The following is a 24,080-nucleotide window of genomic DNA, read 5'->3' as shown; positions in this document are numbered from 1 at the left end:
CAGCTGTCCATCGTACGTGGACGCTGCAGACTGCTATTGAAAGGGCAGGGTTGTTTTCATTTGCTGATGGATTCAGCACTTACGTTGCTGCAGGGCAAACAAACAAAAGCACAACCGGAAATATGCATTAATAAATTAGATTAAGCATAGCATGAAGCTACACTGCTCTGTTTCTAGTTCAGAGACTTGGTACTGGCATCTTTAGTGAGAGAACAATCCCTTCAGTTAGCGCAGACATTTGTGTGTGTGGCCAGCAAGTCTGACTGAAAGTTTGATTGGGGACCTAAGTTAATTTGGTGTATTTTACCGTTCTGTTTGATTTTGGGTTTGATTGATTGTTTAATTCATTTGAATTAAACTACTTCAGCAAGCCGCTGTGCCAGGCAGCTGTATAGACACTTGTGCAGTTCTGGGGAAGGGACATCAGGAGGAACATGGGGCCACTTCTTTGTGTGATATAGACATAGTCCGTTTACAGTACTGTAAAACTGCTCAATAAAAGTCATATAGTGCCTTGTAGGCCTGGATTATGCCTTTCTCTTGTGGTGGTGAGAGAGTAATTTAAACCTCAGTTTGCTTTGGATCTTTTGTGGATTTCTTTTCTTTTTTGGGGGGGGAATGCAGGTTGAAACTACATTATTCTCCTGGCAAATTCACTTTTAATCCCTATCGCTAGGGAATGTGGGAACACAGGATAAAAGAGATCGCTTAGGTCATAGAGTGTAATGCTTTGTGAGTACTAGAATACCATCAGTGTGCATTTTGGAAAGTCTGCCAAACTGCTACTCCAAAAGCATAAAACAGTCTGTAAGATTGTAAGCAAACTCCACAACTGTAATGTTGTGGGGAAAGAGCAGAAGCGATCCAGGCTTTTCTAGTGTTGCAAGTCCTTGCAGTCACAGGGTATCTGCTAAATGTCCAGCAGCTCCTGGGAAGCATGTTATACCCCATAGCATGGAGGAGGATAAAAAAGAATGACAGAAGTGCCCTGCCAATCTTCTCAGAGAACAATCCCAGCCAATTCTATGAGGTTTTGCCGAGCACCCCAAATCTGATGGCAACCTTACCTGAGTTAGTGGAATTCACCCGCAAACTCTGCTTCTGTCGGGTCTCTAGTTGCCACCAGTCTTCTCTATTTCACCCACCTCTGAACTTTAGAGTTCCCAGAGAAATTGTGTATCCAGGAATAAAGGGGAAGTTCACACAGGGACTATGATTTGTGTAAGGTGAAAGCATCTTGACTTTGCGAGTGAAAATATCTTAACCAGAGATGGTGCTGCTGAAGATTCCTGGAGTAATTTATGTGTCCTTTTTTATATACAGTATTCTCTTTTTTAAAACATGTAGCATTTATTTTATCTGGAAGGGGAAGATTCTTGCTACTTTTTCAGTGATAGCACATTGACTAATGATCTGTTGCCATGTTTATGTAGCACATACCTTTTGGCCAAAGGTATCCGCATTTTGTTGAAAATAAATAATCCCACCTCAAGTTACTTTTTGATACCCTTCAAAAGTTACAGAACTGGACCTTTTAAGCTATCTTTTGAACTTCTGAAGATCTCAAATGTGAATCACCATTCATTAGAGACACGCATAACATAAATGTGAATGATATACAGTATAGTTTGAAATAATCCAGGAAAGCTAACTGCAAATAAATACTAATTATTTCTATCATGCTTTTACAGCAGCAGTATCAAAGTGCCCTGTTTTGGGCAGACAAAGTAGCTTCACTGTCTCATGGTAAGTAGTTGCTTTTTACATAGGTTTTGATCAACTTCTTTATGACAGTGTTCTTTTTTGGTGGTTCTTTTTTTAAAGCTGTTTGTCTAAATGTTCAAGTTTTGAGCCTCTTCTATGTGAGTGCTTTTCTTTGATCCTTGGAATGCCATTTTTCCCAATAGAGCAGAGCCAGTCTTCCTTCCCAGTTGAACTTTGTGTTAACATTAATGTTTGGCCAAACCTTGAGATTTGTCTACCTTAAGAAACAAACAGAAAAACCCCAGAGCTACAAGTGACAGTTGTGGTTTCCTACAGGATTCACTGTTGCTCTGGGTGACAAGTGGAATGCAGGTTTACAGAGTGAGTTGATGCCAGTAGCCTATGTCTGCCTACTGCTGTGCACTGATTCTAGGGGCTTGATCCCACAAAAGCTTTGGTTGCCATTAAAGTAAGAGAATACTAAACTCTGCTTCTGCAATCATAACTTCAAGCTGCAGAAGCCTAGTGCTTTCATTTTTGCTGTTGTTAGGTTCTCACTGATGTTTTTTGAGAGACAGTTCTAAGTTGTGTTTTTCTGCCCTATGCCCAAGGGCAGGGTAACCCACAGTGGCCATTTTTTTTTACATCTGTATCACTGTTGTCTCCTTTTCGTGACAAACCTCTAGTACAAGGTCCTTTGTATTCACTGTCCAGTGCAGTCACTATCCCATTTCTTTAAAGTTAAAATCTGATTATTTTTTCATTTTAATCTCTCACTGATAGATATTATATGTTGTTCATACATACATGTATATACACACATACCCTCAAAACCTCCAAACTTTGTAACTCAGTAGGATGCTAGAACAGGGGAAGAATACTTTCCTAGTGAAGCAAAAATGAGTATTCTGTATGTTTAAAGATATATTATAAATTAAAGATTTATAATTTGTTCTTTTATTTTAGAGGAACCACAAGATATCTACTGGTTGGCCCAATGTCTTTACTTGACAGCTCAGTATCATCGGGCAGCACATGCCCTTCGATCGCGTAAGTTGGATAAGGTAAGCTATTTTAGTCAAAGACTTACTACTCTTATTCTACTTTTAAACCTCTTTTGCTAACTACGGTGACTAATTCACCATCAAAGAGTAAGGTTTATGGGAAGAGTAATTTAAAAACATGCATGATGTAGTTTATCTGAGCCAAGTAAAGACCAGTGTTCAATTGGCCAGATTGAAACTGTTGTCCCCAGACAGGGTCACAAAAAAAGAGATGGGGTCCAAGAATGTAACTGCAGCAGGTATGGGAAGGTGGAGTATCACTTCGGGTGTAGTTGTTTAAATTGTCCTCAGCTTTGCTAATGAATGGTGAAGACAAGAGTGAAGGAAGTGACCTTTGAGAGTTTAATAGTAAAGTGTTACAGACTTAGTTGTTTTGGTCAGGAAGGATTTTTGGAGGTGAAAGGGATGAAGAAGCCATAAAACTGAAAAAGGAGAGAGGAAAATGGAATTTAGCAGTGTAAGTAAACATGTTCTTTATAACTAATACATATGAAACTTCTTTTTCAGTTGTATGAAGCGTGTCGCTACCTTGCAGCTAGGTGTCATGTGAGTACATGTTTTAACCACTACTGGAAACAACTCAAACTAAATAAAATATGCATCTTGGGAAGATTAGGTGCCTGTATTCCTTGGAAAAACAGGTTTAAATTTTGTAACAGTTAATTTCATTCTTAAACCTTCAGTATGGTCACTGGTCTACCCGTTGCAGTACTATTCTGAAAGAATCCAACTGACCTTGGAAAGAAAATACTCTAGTATTTTGTGGGGAAAGACCATGAACCATTTTTGTCTCATGTCTTCATGTTTACATTTTTAATTGCTTGGTTGTAGTCTGACCAGAGGAGATGTCATTTATGGTTGTATAAATGCAGTTAGCAGCTTTATACTTCTATATAAAATGTGATACTTCAATAGTAAAATGAGTTCTTTCACAGGACAACTGAATCAATGGGTAGATTAAATATAGATATTTTAAATAGAATAATGTGCTGCTTGTAGAATAAGATGATTGTATAAACTATTTTTAGAAGCCTGTCTGCTTCTGTAATTGCAGAATGCTAAATAATAGATTTTTCTGCAGGTGTTAATCATATTACTTCATATTATAAATGACTAGTAAAGTAGTTGACTGCAGTTGTGAAGTGACACATGTCCGAATAAGAATATGCATGCATTACAAACCCTCTGATGAGCACTGGTTGTTATAATCTGTGCCGTTGAAATGTGACACTGTGTCTATTGGTGCTTTATGTACAGATGTTTCAAATCCCAACCTTGTTTTTTCCATGCACATGTTTGGCTAGTATGCGGCAAAAGAGCATCAACAGGCCCTGGATATTCTTGATATGGAAGAGCCAATCAACAAAAGGCTTTTTGAAAAGTACTTGAAGGATGAAAGTGGGTTGAGGGACTCTGCCACAGACTGGGAGATGTCACAGTCCTCCGTAAGTGACATTTGTAAACAAATTACTGAGAAACAAAATGTGTGAAGTCAGAAAGTGGTTTTACAGCTGTATGAACCTGAAACTCTGTGTCTAAGCTTTCTTTTTTGGATAACATAATTTAAAAAAATGCTGAATTGTTCTTTTTTCAGTCAGAAGTCATGTGGTAGCTTGCCCATATGACAAAAGCTTGGTTTGCAAAGACGAAGAGTGCTTTTCAATGATTTCCCCTAAATTATTTGCAGACACTTTGCAGGAAGTTCATGATCTAGCATTTTTTTTTTAGAGTCTTTAAGCTCTATGCTGCAATTTCACTCTTGATAATGTAAGTTAACATTTCTTTCAATTGGGCTGCAGGTTCTGAGATGATAAAGCAAGTTTTCTTCTCCTCCAGTTATTTTTAATTAAATACTTCCTTAATCACTCAAGTGTTGTTCTCAGTGGGACATTTTTGGATCACGCTTGAAAATTACGTGACATGAGGGTGAGGTTTTTGAAGCTGAATATAAAAATTCTCCATAGGCACACAGTTAAAAGAGATCGGTACCACGTATAGGCTCAGGAGTCTCTGAAGAGTCTGTGGAGTTACGAATTGAAGTTTATTAGCTGAAACTATAGTGAAGGTGATTGACAGATGCCATTTTACCTGTAAGACTGAAGTAGCAAAATGGGTTAAATCATCCATGTGAACTGATTTTGAATGCTGGTATTAATGGGCTTAAGGGAGAAGTGGATTAAACAGTTACTGTGGTGCACCTTAATGGAAACATTTAAGCGACAGCCACAAGCAGAAGAAGAAGTCTTCAGCTTTGGCTGTTCATTCTTGGTACTCTGGCCCAGGTGTTTGGGTGGCTGATTATTGAACTAATCTGGGCATCTATTTTGACTGCAAAAACCCAGCCAAAAAAACCAACTTCATCAGCCCTTACCTTCGTAAATGCTTGTGACAATGTAGTTCACTAATGCGAGGATGAGTTTGGTTTGCTCAAGGAGAAAACTACTGAAGTGGGTAATGCTACAAGAAATTTTAGATCTCTTTAGGACTGTAGCTTTTTCAATCTTGATTTGATTAGTCTGCACAGACACCAATTCCAGAGTAGGAATGACTGCTGTCTGAGCTGCTAACAATTTTACCACTTCAGCAGCCCCCTGGGGCTGATTAGTCATTAATGCAGCTATCCTGTTTCTGATGTGTGGGTTCCTGAGGGAGTTGGTCTGTCTAGTTAGTCTAATGATACAGATACCTAAAGTGTTAACTTTCTCCAAGTAAATTCTGTGGTCTTCTGACTGAACTGACCACCCATCTAGGGAGTTTCGAAAGATCATAGTTATTAGACATCATAGCACAAATTTAACTGTGGTAATAATGATTTGCCACTACTTTTAATTCTAAAGCATTTATGTCTTGGATTGAAAAGACGGATGTATTTTTCTGCTCAAAGTAATTGAGTCAGTTGATTTGGCCTTATTCATCTGTGCTGCAGTCATTCTTGTCTGGCATGAAATATGTGGTTTCACAATCAATAAAGAAATGAATCACCTTTGGAAGTGACTATTTCCCCATATTGAGTATGAAGAGAATTTACTCTAATTAGCTTACAACTCAATATTAGAGAGCTGGATGCCGGAAGTAGAAAAGATCTGTCCTCCTCCTTCCTTCAGGCATGTGTTTGTTTAGCAGTAGATAAGTGGGCAGAGCATTCATTTGACTATTTTGAGATATTAGAGACAATATTTTATTTAAAGACAGCACCAGAAAACCAGGTTCTGTCATACATGAAATGCTTTTTACTTTTCAGGGAGCCCATTTGATTTGTGCTCAAAACCAAATTACAAACATTGATTCAGTCTTTGACCTCCAGCCCTGCTTTTCCACCAGATCAAGAGCTCTATATGCCTTTTGCGAGGGAAGATCTATGATGCTTTGGATAACAGAACCCTAGCAACATACAGCTACAAAGAGGCCTTGAAGCTTGATGTTTACTGCTTTGAAGCATTTGATCTTTTAACATCGCACCATATGCTGACGGCACAAGAAGGTCTGGATAGCAGTATTTCTCAAATACAAGTAAAATTTAGCTGCTTTCTCAATATGCCTTTTTCCTGGGTAATAATTGAAGCAATACTATAAGTAACAGACTTTAAAATGTTCAGAATGGAAAATGTATGAAATGAGTGAAAATTATAATCCACTCAAATTTACATTTGAACTGTATTTTCCAGTCTTGCAGTGCTAAGAATTAAAAGAAACAGTACCCCAGCTGTCCTGTTTGTTAGCTCTGGAAGCTCCCATGCTCTCTGCCCAGCCTAAACATTTTTCCTGTGTCGCTTTGAAATCACAAAACCCTACTGGTGTTCACTTAATTTTAGTAGGCAATGGTTAATACAGCATTCCGAGTGATAAAATTTGATATGTAGAGTAAATTGAAACTAGTGGTGTGTTACAGCCATCTTAATTAAATTTAACATAAAAGTGTGGAAGGAAAAACTAAGAATTAAATAATTTATTTCCATAATAACTGGTATTATCTAGTTTAGTGTATCTGTACTGTAGTCTTCCTTGATTCAGGATGAGCATCAAAATTACTTGCATCTCTAAGTCCTTAAAATGTTGGATCTTGCTATTTCTTCTGTAACATGATCACTTAAATTTCTTTTTAATTCCATAGAAAAAGAACTTCTTGAATCTCTACCTCTTAGTAGACAATGTACAGAAGAAGAACAAGAATTGCTTCACTTTTTATTTGAGAATAAATTGAAAAAGGTAAACCCCAAACTGACTGAAAAGCTGGAGAATTGATTGAAAGTCTTGACTTCAGGTGTAAATTTTCTTGGATTCAGTTTATTCTGAACTTTGGAATAAATAAGGGCTTTGTAGTTTTGTTTACTTCAGAATTTATGATGCAGTAGATACCACTTTATGGGGGTAGTATAACAGTTTTGTTGTGTACTTATTTTCTGGTGTGGTGACAACTTGAAATTCTGATATTTAGCTTTATTTCTTGAAAAACTTCTTAAGTGAGGAAAAAGAACATCAATAATGTAGGCAAAGCGTCAGATACCTGAAAATACTAGGATATACTGACATTATTCCAGACTACCATTTTCCAAAGTTAATGAGAGCACTGAAAGTCAGCTATATATTGCTCAGTATTCATTTCTACAGCCTACACTTACACTACTGACACTGGAAAGCATCTTTCACGTTCCACATGAGCTTTCAAGAACATTATAAAGAAACATTTTACCCAATACATGTTTTATGGACTTTCAGGTTAAAACTAAGAATTTTAAGAAGTTTAATACTTCTTAAATATTCTTCTAGAACTACAAATACTAATACTTATATACCCTCTGATTTTAGATTAGTGGTTGTTTCACATGTTTCTTTTGTCTTTCAGTATAATAAACCCAGTGAAACGCTGATTCCTGAATCAGTAGATGGTCTTCAAGAAAACCTGGATGTGGTAGTATCCTTAGCTGAAAGACATTATTATAACTGTGACTTCAAAATGTGTTACAAGCTTACTTCAGTGTAAGTATACAAAGCAACTTTGAGGGTTTTTTTTCTCATATAGTGAAGTACAATAACTAGGCCTGGATTTACAGTGAATATCATTGTTCAGTGCACTGATATACATTGCAATTTGATAGAAAGATTTCAGGAAGTTTAAATGTGTAGTTTGTGTCTGGCAAGACACATTATTTTTGTGGTATGTAGCAGAAGTATCCAAACTACATCTCCAGTTAATCAGCAGTGTGCTGCACTTCCCTTCATCCATCCTTACTCTTGTACTTTGATTCCTGTGTTCTCTCCACCTACTTCTTGTTTAGTCTTCAGAGTGAACAGGTTTGGATCAGTTGGTTAGTTAGGAAGTACGATTTCTCTGGCTGATTAAAAGTTACGTTCATTTTAAAATGGCAAGTTTTGTGTCTCAGTTGTTACGTAGCCCAGGTATACACTGCTGCTTGGTTGCCAGATGGGTCAGAACAACGACATGGATTGCTTCTCAGCTACTGTAAATCTGAACATATGGTTGTGGAGCTGGTTTTTCTGCTGACCTGACAACTACCTTTTAAGAAAACTGTATTTTTATTAAGTAATGCATAGTCTCAGAATATAATAAAATAGAAAGGGGTTTTGGTTGTTTTTATTTTTAGTAGTACAGCTTTTTCTTAGTTGAAGCACGTCATGAGTACATAGAATATCCCATTGAGCCCAGTACAGGCAAGATTTTTGGGAAGGCTGTAGAAAATGCTGACTCTTGGGGTGAATTTAAATATCTGAGTAAAATCATGATCCTGTTGAAATAAATTGCCCCAATTAAGTAAATAAAATTTACTATTATATTTTTGTTTCTGAAACTTAAATGACACATCTTATCTAGCAGAAAGTGGCAGGAGGAAATGTCTTCTAAGGAGAAGGCTATCCCAGGTGCCAGAGCTTGTAAACGAGAGTCTGAGAAGTCCATATAACTTCCAAGTTTTAGACTCCCTTCAAGAAAGGATTTAATATACTTGTTTATATGTTCTTTTATACTTCTCATTTGAAGTACTTTGAACTATTTAAAAATGTCAACTAAACTTTTTAACTATTCCAGAGTGTACTTCTTGGAGAATAGAGTCATAAGTTTGTACCTCTGATTTAAGAGATTGTTCAGGAGTTCAAGACAGCTGTTTTTTTCTGCTTAGTTCACCAAATACTTACAGGAAGGGCACATGCCTACCTGCCATGTCCTGCATACAGTGTTGTCTGTGAGACTGTCTTCCATTTCTGAATGCCACAGGAAATAAAAAATTAAAACTGAGCTAAATATGTTTCCTAAGACATACTGCTTAGTGTTAAGCTCCGAAAGCTGAAGACTACTGCTTGAAAGTTTCTGTCAAATACATGGAAAAGATAAAGTGACCTGCAAAAAACTGTGCAGCGTATTCTGTTTTTCTGATTGTATATGCAGCTTGCCAGAGATTTCTGTTACTCTCTTTTGTTAAGCTATATTAATAGTTATTTTTCTGGTCTTAAGATAGCTTTTATTATGCTGTTAACAAGTACTTTCTAGTCACAAACAGTTTCCCAGTGCCTGAAGTGGTAGTTAACTGGAACATTACATACTATAAAAGCAGCTTGCTTATAACACATTACAATTTCAGAAATGTGCATTGCAGATTTTATTTTTTTTTTTTTTTTTTAGAGTAATGGAAAAAGATCCTTTTCATGCAAATTGTTTACCTGTGCATATAGGGACGCTTGTGGAGCTTAACAAAGCAAATGGTAAGAAACACAACATTTAATATGGGTCAAAAGAAGTTTGTAAAGCTTCAATTTTAAAATATAATTAAGGATGCCAAGAAACCCCCTTAGATACCATTTTAAAAATTACATGTATTTTAATTCCTACCTGCAGTTTCAGTGGTACCTGGAAAAGAAGGGAATTTTGGAGCTGGTTTTGGGGAGCAGTAGTGCTAAAGAGTCTTTATTCATTCATGATTGAGTGTCACTATCTTTTAAGCACTGGGCTATGTAGCCAGACAGTGAGCTACACTGCTTCATACCGTAGAATGGTTCGGGTTGGAAGGGACCCAACCCCCTGCCATGGGCAGGAACACCTTCTACTAGAGCAGGTTGCTCAAAGCCCCATCCAACCTGGCCTTGAACACTCTTAGCCACAACTTCTCTGGGCATCAGAGAATTTTTGTTGTTTGATTTCTGGTTTGGGGTGATCTTCGTAGCGTATCTAGGTGTACTTTTTCTGCTCAACAATAAAATATATTAATTTAAACTAGAAGGACCTTTTCAGCAGTGTGTATGCTTAGGTAGATATGCTTATTCCATATTAGAAAAAAATCTAGATTGTTGTTGTGAAGGCCTCTTTTTAGTTCACAGACGTTAATAATCATGCATCACCTTTGCTGGAATTACAAGAATAGCTTACTCGCAGCTGGGATGGCTTTTTCTCATTTCAGAATGCGTAAAATCATCCAAATCACGTGAGGAGCTTGAATGTCTTTAAAACCAATTGGAAAATAGAGCAAAGGAGCTCATATGATTTACAGTCTCTCAAAGGATGGTACATTGTATGTACGCAAATAGGTCATTAGGTGTAGCAGTACTTCTCAATGTTTAGCAAATGTACTTTTCAGTTACAGTTAACTACATCTGCAATGTGGCCAGTACTGATTTTTTAGCTTAAGTCTGCCTTGAGACTCATTTTGTAAATAAGTTGTTATTTTGTAAGCCAGTTTTCATATTTGTTTTTTTCTGAAGCCAAGAATTTATGCAAAGTACTCCAGGACAAATTCATCAATTTAACAGCACTGTACTCTGAATAAATAGAAATTTTATCATAGAATCATAGAATACCAGGTTGGAAGGGACCCCAATGATCATCTGGTCCAACCGTTCTTGACAAAAGCACAGTCTAGACAAGATGTCCCAGTACCCTGTCCAGACAAATCTCAGAAGTGTCCAGTATTGGGAAATCTACCATTTTCCTGGGGAGGTTATTCCAATGGTTGATTGTTTCCATTGTAAAAAAATTTTCCTCTTGTGTCCAGCTGTAATCTCCTTGGAAGTAACTTATAGTCACTGCCCCTCCTCTTTTTCCATGTGACTCCTTGTAAAAAGGGAGCCTCCATATTATTTGTAGCCACCCTCTGAGTACTGGAACATGGTGATAATGTCTTCTCCCCTGACCCTTCTTTTCTCAAGGCTGAACAGACCCACTTCTCTCAGCCTTTCCTCATGGCAGGCTTCCCAGACCTTTGGTCATCTTTTTGGCCCTTCTCTGGACCCCCTTCTCCCTGTCCACCTCTTTTTTTGCATAGCGGGGACCAAAACTGAACATGGTATTCCAGGTGTGGCCTGGTAAGCACTGACGGGGACCACGACATCTTTATCTCTGCTGATGAAGCCCCTGTTGATATAACCCAGCTTCCCACTGGCTTTCTTTGCCACAGGAACACACTGTTCATTAATATTGAGCTTGCTGTCCACCAGGACCCCGAAGTCCCTTCTTGCTAGCTGGGTAGATCCCACCCTGTGCTGCACACCTGGATTGTGTTTATGTAGGTGCAAGATGTTACACTGGTTCTTGTTGAACTTCATAAGGTTCTTGTTAGCCCACTTTTCCAGCCTATGCAGGTCTTCCTGCAGGATGACTCTCCCTTCCAAAGTGTCCACTTCCCCAGTCAGTTTCGTATCATCGGCAAACTTCATCTAGTTCGGTGAAGACACTAAACAGTCTTCGGCCCCATATTAATCCCTGGAGGACCCCACTAGTGACTAGTTTGAAAAGGAGCTATTTACCACCACCCTCTGGGTGCAGCCTGTCAGCCAGTTCCTCACCTACCACACAGACCACTTGTCAAGACCGTGACACATCACAGCTTCTAGGCAGAGGCTGTGGGAAACTGTATCAAAAGCCTTGGAGAAATCCAGGTAGACAGTGTCCACTGCTTGTCCTGCATCATCTGAGCAGGTTACTTTGTCATAGAAGGCAGTCGGGTTTGTCAAGCACGATTTGCTTCTGGTGAATCTGTGCTGGCTTTTCCCAGTCATGTGCTTCATTTGTCTTGTGATAGGCCCCAGGAGAGTTCACTCCATAACCTTCCCAGGGACTGAAGTAAGACTGTACCATAATGCTATTTCTTTTGAAATTGCATAGGCAGCAGAATTGTTATCCTGCATCTGATTGCTTCTGCTGTTACTACCAAATCTGTAGTAAGTTATTCTAATAACTAGAGTTAATATTTTAATGAGAAAAATACTCATGGAGAATTATTCCAAACAATATAATAATTTATTTGCTTTTGTTCTACATTCAGCATACTAATGTACAGGATTCTACTTTGAAACTGATCTAGCTAGTATGTTATACCTTTTGAATGTAGGAAGTTCAGTAGTGTTTTGTCTTGACAAGCTACATTCAAGTGTAATACTACATGCATTTATTTAAATACACGTTCATGACCTAAGCTGTTGTGGAATTCTTGAGGGGTGGGATGTATAGCTGCTTATTTATGTGCTGTGAAGACTTACGGGGTTGGTTTGTTTGGTTTTAGTTCATTGCAAAACTGAATCTATTTTGAGGCAGCTTGAAGCATTACCATGCAACAGGAAACATTTTTGTTCACTTATGTATTAATAACATTAGATGTTCTGGAGATTTTATATAGAAAGCTGAAGGGCTTGAAATATCTTCATGTTTTAGCACATTTTAATTTTTTCTTTTTTCTTCCCACTATTTAGAGCTTTTCTATCTTTCTCACAAACTGGTGGATTTGTACCCAAATAATCCTGTAAGTTGTTCTAAGCCTTCATTGCCAGGTAGCTTTTTCTAGGTGAAAGCAGATAAAAGTTGTAATGCGACTGTCAGTTTGAGCAACAAAATTCAAACTCTTTCTGGGTGGAGCTAGTAAAAAGGGTTTACTCCTCTTACTTTCTATGCGTTGAAATTTTCTTGTACCAAGGTTCTTTGTTTAAAGCAAAGTACATGCAAAATATACTCAATGTGAAGTACTCACTTTGAATAATAGTTTAAAACAAATGCCACAGAATTCCATAAATGTCAGTGGCTCTCTGGGCAACCTTTTCCAATGTTTAGTCACCTTCATGGTGAAAATAGTTTTCCTTTTACTCAGTCTGAATTCTCAGGGTTGCAACTTGTACCTATTGCCTCCCATCTTATCACTACACCTCGGAGAAGAGTCTGCCTCTGCTGCCTGTGTTCCCTACCATTGGAAAACTGAAGACAGCAATGAGCTTTCCACTTAGGGCTCTCTTCATGAGGCTGAACAAACCATGGTGGCACATGCCAACAGTTTTAACTTGTCTGTAATGTCAGATAATTTGAAGAGCTGACTCTGATTTCAGTCTATTATAATCTGTTCCTCTGGTTTGTGTCACTTATGGTGATGTTTCACTAAAATCAGTGTGATATTTCTAAAATTCTATTTTGATTTTAATGCATAGGTGTCATGGTTTGCAGTAGGATGCTACTACCTCATGGTTGGCCATAAAAATGAACATGCCAGAAGATATCTCAGGTAAATTTTATCTTTTTTCTGGTTTTCCATAGTGAATCTGTTGCTCACTTGCTAAATAAGTATTTAATGTTCACCACTGATTGAAAACTCATAAAATGAACAGTAGCCTCAATAAACTGGTTACTACTAAAATAGTCCCTTTGTTGATACCCTTTTCTTGATACAGTAATTTAGACCTCTTCCATCTAGACACTTTTAAAATGACAGACCTAGGTGTAATCTCTTTTGGCAGTCACCTTTCTGTTATGCGCAGGTGTAGTCCCTGCATTCGCGCATGCTGTCAAGCTTACTACAGCTAGGTAATCAAGCCTCAGTTCTCAGCCTTAGGACACTCAGGTGGTCTCCCAGCTTCAGGTCTTAAAGGGAAGAATTAGATAGAAAATTCTGACATTTGGCTGTCATTCTTTTTGCACAAGCAGCCCTGGACTGGTTGGTCAGTCAGTCCAACACCCTTTCCTGTAGGTCTTCTGTATGTGATAGAAAATACTTATATATTTACATCTATGTGATAGAATATGTTTATTTTGAAACGTATAGCTAGAAATGCTTTTTGTAACTTGCCCAGTTCACTGTGTTATTGTTTCTGTTTACCACTGTCATCCATGAACAGCAACAGAAGTAATACAGTGAATTCTTGAAAATACTTGATACTTTGAAGTGCTAGATACTTTGAACTTTTAAAATTAACTTTTTTACCACTGGTCATAACAGAAGATTATTTTAATAGATACCTGTGTGGCCTGTCATTGCTATGCAAATAGTCATCTGGAGCAGATGAAGTTTAATTTCAGATGTGTTTACTTGTGACTTGCTCTTGTTTTTAGCAAAGCTACTACACTTGAGCGAACCTATGGGCCTGCATGGATAGCTTATGGACATTCATTTGCAGTTGAGAGTGAGCATGACCAAGCAATGGCTGCGTACTTCACCGCTGCACAGCTTATGAAAGGGTATGTCTAAAATGTCATATTCAGGTATATAAAAATTAATCTATAAATAGTGTAGAATATTCATCTATATCCTTTTAAACAGTAGGAATACATTTGCAACAGTTACCTGGTAGAGAACAAAGGAGGAAAAAAAACCCAAATAATTTCAGCATCTGCACTTAACTGCATTATTTGTGATTCCTGTTGTGATTTTTTGTAAGTTCTAAAGTCAAGCTTTATATTCAAGTAATCTGTGTTCTACCTGAAAGTTCTCTGAAATTTGTGCATCATGTTTGTCAGAAACTGCTGTATAGTAATATATTGAACAGCTGTTTCATGCTGTGGTGAAGGTTGTAAAATGAGTTGCAGACTAATCATGGGCATGCTGCATATAAAACTACTGTATTTCATTGTAGTTAATGGTAAATCCCTTTAGTTACTACTTCTTCCATATTCTATTTGTAAATCAAATATATGAGGGAAACGAGGAAAAAACCACTCAGAACTAACTTAAGCATTGAGAAAATGTGATTCCAGATGCAGGTTACAATTATGTGTTGGAGTTAAAATTTTTAGTCAAAGTTAGTCAATAACTAACAAAGATGTAAAGTCTTTTAAATTGCCCCTTAGGTTAACAGTCCATTTAAAACAGCTTTTACTTGGATGTACATAAAGATATGCAAACACAGCATTTCTTTATAGTTTGTGATGTCATTCCTGATAAGTGGATGTCTGTTTTACTGTGATTTGGTTTTTTGTTTGGTTTTTTTTTTTAGGTGTCATTTGCCAATGCTCTATATTGGACTGGAATATGGTTTGACCAACAACTCAAAGTTAGCTGAAAGGTTTTTCAGCCAAGCTTTAAGTATTGCACCTGAAGATCCTTTTGTTATGCATGAAGTTGGAGTGGTTGCATTTCAAAATGGAGAGTAAGCTTGCAAAACACAATTAAATACAATCTTAAATATGGATTATCCTGACGTGTAATTTGCCAATATACCTGCTAACGTACTTACATTGAACTTCTGGTTCTAGGATGGTGTTTATCCTAAACCCTTGATTTCTACAATGTTATTTGTTGTTTAAGTTTTAATGAGGAAAGAATTTAATGCTTGAGAAACATGCAGAGATTGATTACCAGTACCTAGTACCTTCCAATACTTAAAGAGTAGGGAAAATATGGAAATACGGAAAATATGGAGAGGGACTTTTTACAAGGGCATCTAGTGGCAGGACAAGGGGAAATGGCTTTAAAAGAGGATATATTTATATTAGATATTAGGAAGAAGTTCTTTACTCTGAGGGTGCTGAGACACTGCCACAGGTTGCCCAGAGAAGCTGTGGCTGCCCCGTCCCTGGCAGTGTTCAAGGCCAGGTTGGACGGGGCTTGGAGCAACCTGGTCTAGTGGAAGGGATCTGGGCCCTGGCAGGGGGGTTGAAATTAGATGATCTTTAAGGTCCCTTCCAACCCATTCTGTGATTATCATCTTGTGTGTGCCTTTCATTGTGTAGTTGCGTGCCTTGAAAAGGCATCTGTCATCTGTCTGCACACACAATTGTGCAGTGAGACACATGCTGTAAAATTTTATGCAGCAAAATGTTTTGTCAGCTCAGTAGATTCCAAATCTCCTGAAATATTCTGGAAAAAAACCTAACAGATCTAAGATGTGTTTAGTGAATATTCTCAGTTTGCTTCTGATTTTTTTAACTTTGTCTTGTTAGCTCTTAGGAGCACATGCACAGTATAGCCAAACATAAATTAGTTTTTACATCTAATTTCACTCATACGACAAAATAATGTCAAAGAACTGTTCCTTGTAATACGCTTTTCTTATGCCACTAATGAAACCTCTTCACTAATTTACTTTTCTTTCCTCCACCCCCTCAATTCTTAGCTGGAAAACTGCAGAAAAGTGGTTTCTTGATGCACTGGAAAAAATCAAAGCTATTGGAAATGAGGTAATTTTTCCTACTAACATTCACAAATGTGTAAAACTCCAGGAAATTCTGCAATATTTTGTGACAAAATATGCTATGCTTGTTTTAAGATAGAAGCAATAAAATATAAATTTGACATTAAAAGTTGGACCATTTACTTGTAATGGAGTATGTTGGGGTTTAGATGAGAACCATTGCGGTTTATGATCAGTTCTACAGGAAAAGGCAAAAAATATGTTTCTATGTGAAATTACAATAAATTAAGCATAACATTCAGTTACAGTCTGGGAAGCTGTAGTCACTTGAATTGCTGTTTTATTTTGCAGGTGACAGTGGATAAGTGGGAGCCTTTATTGAACAACTTAGGACACGTCTGCAGAAAACTCAAGTAAGCAGAGCATACTGAAGCTTCATTTAGCTGGAATACTGCACAAATGTTTTCTATAGGCCTGCTTCTCATTTATATCAAGATTATTCACTACATGAGAGCAGAGTAGAAATATCCTATAGCAACAAGACTCCCTGCATCAGCTTGTGACGATAAGTACACTAACTGCCCCTTATATGTAGTTTGCTACATGCAATTTAAAGTACTTAATGCAAAAGCCTTTCCTTAACTATTGGTTATTATTAGATAGAGCTTTTAGATCCTAGTATTGGTGTGAATTCTAGCTGGCTGCTGTCCCGGGCCTGACACACTTGAAATATGTCCACTGATTTAATTAACATAAAATGGGGTTTGTGCTTATTAATTGCTTGGATCAGTGTTTGTGGGGTTTTTATTGAAGCAAAAGACGCAGCGACATTAACACAGCAAGAAAGTATTACTTTATGGGTTGTGAGAACAGAACTGTTTCCTATTTTCATTCAATGAAGAGAAAAATGAAGTGCAGAATGCATGCACAAGATGTAAGTTTTAACACAGAGAACTGTTTTCTCCTTAATTACCTTAATCTGATTTTAGCCAGTGTTTTCTTTTGTTTAATCCGTACCATATCTTTCTTTTTAGTGTCATGGTTTTAATTATCAAATTGGTGCATACTGTAATTTTTGTTTCAAAGCTCCTAATGAGAATGTGATTATGGTAGATACAAGTTGTACTTATGCTTTGGTAGTAATTGCTTTGTGTTTGAGTTGCCAATTAGTCTTCATTTTCATTATGAAATACGGATGTATAATAGTTATTCCTTCTGCCAAGATCAAACAAAAGGCACTGCTGCTGGAATCTATTCATGAGTATAATTGCAGGGTTTTCTCAAATGCTTGTTTCAGTTATTATTCCTTTTGTTTTTTTGGTTTTTGGGTTTTTTTTTTTAATTTGCACAATAAGTTGGTAACTACTTACATCACACTTAGGACAACTTGCATTGTGTTATTTGTTCAGGTTCAGAAACCCAGCCTAATGTATTTCTATGTCATTGTAAAGCATCTTTCAAGCAAGTTGGGAATTTAGGCAACTGTGCTTTGAGAACTTAAAAAATTCTTTAGTAATTAACTTATTAGTGTTTGTAATATATGATATATGTCTGCTCAGTAGTATTCTGTGCTTGGAATTTGAAAGCAGCATATTAAAATACAGTGGCAGTTAATTGGACAGGTAAATAACATTCACATCATTTGAAAGGTTTGTGCTGCAAGCAAACAGTTGCATAATTTTTCTGTCTCAATTGTTACTTAATGCCCTCTGATAACTTGCATAATTTCATCCTAACTATAGACATTAAAATTTCATCTGAATAGACAGTTGCCATCCTTAACAAGTCAGAACTAGGATGTCAAATGTGTCAGTTTCTCAGAGTAATGCCATAATGTACATTTAATCCTTGTTTTATAAAATAACAAATGCAATAAACAGGCTCATTAATGGATAATTTTCAAAGGAAGGGTGCTGGTATTTGAAGGAACGAATGTGAGTATGTGTAAACCTTTCTTCTGATAGAGACTAGCAAAATAGAAGTGACAAAAGTACCAGTGTATGCATCACATAAGGGTTGTGAAATTTCTGCCCAGAGAGCTTTTCTCACTCTGCACAATGAGTGATTTAGTCTTGTATTGCTCCTCTGCTCCCCAGCAGAGGAAAATGAAAGCTACAGAAGGAAAGCTAATGTTACAATGAGCTGCATTAAACTTCTAAAGCAGCTTACCATATCAAATTGCTAAGATCATCTCCAACTGGGGCCTGGCTGTAGGCAGCTGTTTTCCTCCGTAAGGAGAACAGTGATTTCTCAATTACACTGAGGAAGAAAATTGTCAATATCCACAAGTCTTTAGTGCATTCTGTTATGTTAGGAGCATGAAGCAATGATTTTGGAGTTCTTGCAGGACTGTGCGCCACTGAGATAAGGAAAGTACCAGTACAATACTAGAAAGACACCTTTCACTCTGCAGCTTACTAATGTATCTTCTGTAATTAACCCTAACAGGAAATACGAAGAAGCACTGGAATACCATCGCCAGGCTCTAGTATTAATTCCTCAAAATGCTTCTACTTATTCTGCCATTGGCTACATACACAGTCTAATGGGCAATTTTGAAAGTGCCATCGACTATTTTCATACGGTATGTAACTGATTTAAATTAAAGTGCTGGTCACAGATTCTTTTACTTACTGTTTCATAAAAATCTTCCTAAGTTTTCTACTGATGAAGTAAAAACTGGCCACTTTCCTGGGAAACTTAGTACTTGGATCCTTCTTTGTTACAAATTAACTGAGTATCATAATTGTCATATGCATTTTGTGTGTATAAACTTCTCATACAGCTGAAATAACTTTAAATACTTCCAACCTATGCCTTGAAGTAGAATTTTAAAGTGCAACATATGTTATACTTCATGGTTTGTGAATGATTCTCTCTCTGTGTACATATATATATATACCTGGCCTTGAACACTTCCAGGAATATGTAATTGTTTAAGGCCAGGCTGGACAGGGCTTTGAGCAGCCTGGTCTAGTAGAAGGTATCCCTCCCCATGTCAGGGGCATTGGAACTAGATGATTTTTAAGGTCCTTTCCAACCCAAACCATTCTGTGATTCTATGATTCAATATGTGTTTCTGGGTTTGTTTTTGTGCTTTGCTTGATTACTACTTCAGCCAGTTCACAGAACAATATTACTTTCTTTGCGCAATGTTTTGCTTTTATAATGAAGGCACTGCTCTGATAGCATTGTTGAGCAACAGGACAACAAACTCAGCACTGTTGTGGACTGAAGATGTAAATGGTGTTATTTGCTACTGAATACTTCCTACTGTTTCTTTATTAGGCCCTTGGTCTCAGGAGGGATGACACATTTTCAGTCACCATGCTTGGACATTGCATAGAAATGTATATTGGTGATTCTGAAGCCTACATTGGTAAGTCTTTCATTTATGTGACTTTTAAAGTCATCAAGTCCTTTGAGAGGAGTCTTATTTTTAGTCAAGAAAGACTGTCTACCATTACCTAGTTAATGGTAGACATTACCATACCTAGTATGTTTTTGTTTGGTTGGGGGTTTTTTATTGGTTGGTTGTTTTTTTTAATGGCTAATTGAGTCAGAATTTACCAGCAGTTGCAGCTGACCACTGTTTTTTGTAAACATCACGACAGTAACTTCTTACCAGTATAAAGAAAGGAAGCACTTTACCATGGAAGGTGGTGATGGGTTTCTTTTATAGAAAATACTGATTTGTGGCAGCTTAGAAACCAAAGGGAGTGGGGGGGGAATAAAATAGAAATGTGGAGTTAGAAAATTGGAGCACTAATGCTAACACTGCTGTAAAGACATACGGGCAAGGCATTTTCACCGTGTCAAAACTGTACTCTGTGGAGAGAGGATAAATTCTTCTGCCTCCAAAAATACAGCTTTACGTGTGGTAAAAAAAAAAAAAAAAAAAAAAAAGTGCTTCCTAACAGTAATATGTCATACTGCCACAGTTGGAAAGATTCTTTGAAAGCTTTCTCTCCCCCAACTTAGTGATTTATCTGTAATGAACGCAGTTGATGTCCTGTCAAGCATGTTAATGAGGCTGAAGCCAGTAAAAGCCATCTATTTGTGTGATCTATTGCTTTTCCTGCAGATTTTTTTGCACAATTGAAGCATATGTTTCTTCTCAATATTATCAATATGTAGTCAGTTAACACACCTGGATGAACTGTGCAGCCGTGTGATGTGTGTTAATGCAAACCATGCTGTGTGCAACTTAAGTCAGCAAAAAAGCATTGTAGAGTATTGGGAAGTGAATTGGCAATTACTTCTCATAACAGAAATTTGAATCAGAGTTGTACCTCTTATATTGTGCTTTTTGCAGAAAGGGGCTGCTGCATTTTTTCAGAACAGCTCTATCAATTTCAGTCATTATGCAGTGAGAGCTCCCTGCTGGTCTGAAAGCAGAAAATCAGTTTCTGGATGATAGCTTCTTTGGCATATATTTTGGGGAATGCTAATTTAGAATAAACTAATGGTTTGTCTGTTTTCCTAGGAACAGAAATCAAAGATAAATTAAGATGTTACGACTTTGATGTACACACAATGAAGACATTAAAGAACATAATTTCTCCTCCCTGGGATTTCAGAGAATTCGACATAGAAAGACAAACTCTGGATGAAGGCGGCATAGTAACATTAGAGACATCACATCAAAGGAAAAGTACAGATACCAGCCGCCCACTGGAAGAAACATTTGAGATTGAAATGAATGAGAGTGACATGATGTTAGAAACATCAATGTCAGACCATAGCACGTGACCATAAATGCCGATACAGAGCTCAATTTGTCAAAATGTAATAGGTTTGTTTTAGCATTTTTGTTATGGTGTTATACTTTCAAGAATTTACTATTTTTATATGAATTCAAACTACTACTCTGTACTTAACACCAGAGAAATAATGCTTGCCTTAAGGATGATTAAAAAGTATAGGTGATGGACTGTTTCTACAAAATCAATCATACAAGATGAAGTAAAAAATAAATTCACTTTTTTTTTTTAAACTGTTTACTGATCTGTCTGTCATCAGTAAGACTGTGAAGGCTTAAAAATAGTACTTAACACAGAACTGTTCACAATGTTGTTAAATTGAATAGCCAGTCTAATATAGTAGTATTGTGGCTTCTGAGTTTTCATCCTGTCTGTGCGGAATGCTTTCTCAGTAAATAAACAAAAATCCATGAAGTTTTATACATGCTACTTCATAAATATGTATTTATGTAAGGAGCAATTTCAATGGGTTTCCATCATTTGAGTCGTAATTTGGCATACATTAAAGTGGTGACAAAGCATGTACTTTGTTATACTTTCTCCTAGTTATTAATATCAATTATCTATTGTATAACTGAAAGATCCCTTGAAAACTTTTTTTGGGAAGCTGTCTAAACCACAAATATGAGTGGTTAAGATCAGTCTTACAATTAACGTCATGAGAAAGTTGTAAGCCACAGTGTACTACCATAGGGACCACGCTCACTCCCTTCACACAGCTGTTCTGTCAATGCAAAGGATTAACTGAGTAATACACATACACTCTTTTTACAAGCCTCTGAAGTGTGGTACTTTGAAATGTCATTGGTTCACTGAGAAAATGAAGTAAAACATATGCCTCTGAAACAGCAGCAGTGACTTGTCTATCTGCTAAACAGGACAAGTTGGTCTGCTGCCTTAACATGAACGTCGAACATATTCTGTGTAATTTTTTTCCCTTCTTGCCTTTTCCACATATGTCACTGTGTGGGGCTTAAAATTAAAAACTTAATGCTACAAGCTGTCATCATATTTTCTTCTGTGACTTCCAGATAAGTATTGGCATTTAATGTTTACATTTCCTGAAGTGAAGCAGGCCAGGCTTCAGTGTGAAGTACTTCAGAACTCAAGAACTAGCAATTTTTCTGTAGTCAAAAGATTTTGTCATGAAATGCACAAATTACTTGGTTTAGTCAGCAAAGTAAAATCTTTGATCTAAAATGTAATTTCTACGCTCTATCGCAGTATATTTGCGTTAACATTTACATATGTATTTTCAGTTACACTTTTAGCATAACATGCATGTTTGGTTATTGTGATATAATTTTAGTTCACTTTATTATTGGGGCAAGGTATAAAAACCCCTGACATATTAGTGTGATTCATGGAACGTTTCCTATACTTTTTTTATGGCACTTTTATGTAACTAAGAGGAGACAAGGGATGAAGGCAAGTACCTGTATTGAAGCCTTGCTGTCTGTTTAATTTCCGGCAGTCCATCTTTCTTGATTAACGGTCCTGTTAACTTTAAGATGATGTTTACTTTTACTTTTGCCATGAACTAGGTATCAAAGGATGGCCTGAAACTGTAAACTTTGGAGTGATTTGTATTTTTTATTTTTTATTTTGTATAGAGTTTTGCATAAACTGGAAAATATAAACCACTACTTTTCATCCCACTACATGTGTCTCATGGCTCCTTGAGTTCTCAGTGCCCAGGTTCTGAATCTTACAGTTAGTAGAGACCACTTGGAAGAAATTGCTAGGTGGGAAGGCCTTCATTTATCCAAGGACTCTCTTTAGCTGATCCGAGATACCTGCCAGTGAATCAAAATGCTAATTTCCCTTTTTCCTGTTTTTGCCATCTTAGTTGCTTGCTGTGCTGACAGACTTACTTGCTGTGACTATGTCTTCATTCTTTGACTCTTTTCCTGATTGCGCTCTCATGAATCCCCATCTGGATCACAGAGACATCATCGTATTGATGCAGGCTATGTACATTGAATCCAAAGTGTTGGCTGTTTTCCACCTGCCCATGCATCACTGTATATGAACTCAAGTTCTAGAGCCACCTGCACTTCACAGATCAAGGGTAGTGAGTCAGGAAAAGCCAGGGGAAGAGTCTGTGTTTTAAAAGCAATGAAATTTGGTGGGGTGCAGGAGAGCCCCTCACTCTCCTATGAGCACCAGCATGGTACTGTAGAGAAGTCTGGTTCTGTCCCAGTGACAGCAGAAACTGTCCCATGCCTCCACAGAAGAAATGGTTGCTTATTACTATTCCACATTGGAACATAAGGATTGGAGCATATGTCCAGTGCAGAACTGAGTACCAATCACGTATTTTCTTAGACATTAGAAAGTAAGGTGAATGAAGATGGTTTAACTTCCTCATTCGGAAGCACTTCACTGAAATTGTACATTCTCCTGGAAAAGATGGGATGAGGTGTCAGTCTATAGTGGAAAAGTCTTTATCCATGCAGAGTACGGGAAAAATGAATCCTGCAGAAGGTGTATGCACCTCCTGGCCAGTGCCGCATCTCCTTCCTTGTGCAGGTGGCTGAGAAGTTCATGACGACGGGTGTCCTTGGGTTCCGCTATCTGGTAGTTTGCATGTGGTTCAGGTGACTTCTTGTGTTCAAGGTGAACTGGAGGTTTTTCCTGGGCACACTAAAAGGCCAGACTCTGTAAGGAGTGTGTCTTAACAACTATTGATTAGGCAAAGTCTCATCCTTTAAAGCATCTTTTGGTAGTTACTTTTACATCTGTGCTTATGGCTCCTGAATGACTGTAACCAAGGCGGCCATTGCATGGATAAATCAACAGCAAAAGCTTGTGGCTGCACACTGGGCCTTTTGTCTAACATCTGTCATGAATATAAGCCTTAGGTTGTTTCCTTTTACCTTTTTTACTACTATTTTAATTGACAAAATAGTTTAAAAGATTGATAAAAGTTATTATTTCTTCCTGCACCATCCAGTTATGACTTGATGGTAAGTCAGCTCAGGTCTCCATGACAAAGAGAGAAATGGACAAATTTCTCAGTCCTTCCCTCCCCAAAGGGCACAGTGGGGTCCCTCTGGGGTCCCTGAAGGCGCCTCTCCCCGCCACCAGCGATGATGTGGACGGGGACAGCAACGGCCTCGACCGCTGACAGGGTGAGGCAGCGGAGCCCCGCTCGCCCCCCAGTGGAGCCTCGCGAGATTCCGCCCTGCCACCGGCCGCTTCTCGCGAGGTTTCCGCC

General features: G+C 37.6%; 1 protein-coding gene across 1 annotated transcript; it reads left to right on the top strand.

Moving 5' to 3' along the window:
• Positions 1-1,679: 1,679 nt before the first annotated feature.
• Positions 1,680-21,112, top strand: CDC16 (cell division cycle 16). The gene is made up of 17 exons (XM_010015912.1): positions 1,680-1,746; positions 2,671-2,768; positions 3,276-3,314; positions 4,073-4,213; positions 6,090-6,249; positions 6,880-6,974; positions 7,612-7,745; positions 9,403-9,482; positions 12,459-12,508; positions 13,182-13,255; positions 14,080-14,205; positions 14,961-15,113; positions 16,080-16,143; positions 16,449-16,510; positions 18,546-18,681; positions 19,386-19,476; positions 20,584-21,112. The coding sequence occupies exons 1-17, from the start codon at positions 1,680-1,682 to the stop codon at positions 20,847-20,849; spliced, it is 1,836 nt and encodes a 611-aa protein (XP_010014214.1). The 3' UTR covers positions 20,850-21,112.
• The last annotated feature ends 2,968 nt before the right edge of the window (positions 21,113-24,080 follow it).

This window comes from Nestor notabilis, unplaced genomic scaffold (assembly GCF_000696875.1).
Source record: "Nestor notabilis isolate BGI_N333 unplaced genomic scaffold, ASM69687v1 scaffold9726, whole genome shotgun sequence".
Classification (NCBI taxonomy): Eukaryota; Metazoa; Chordata; class Aves; order Psittaciformes; family Psittacidae; genus Nestor; species Nestor notabilis.
The sequence above is the reverse complement of the archived record's forward strand: the minus strand, read 5'-3'. Positions and strand labels throughout refer to the sequence as shown.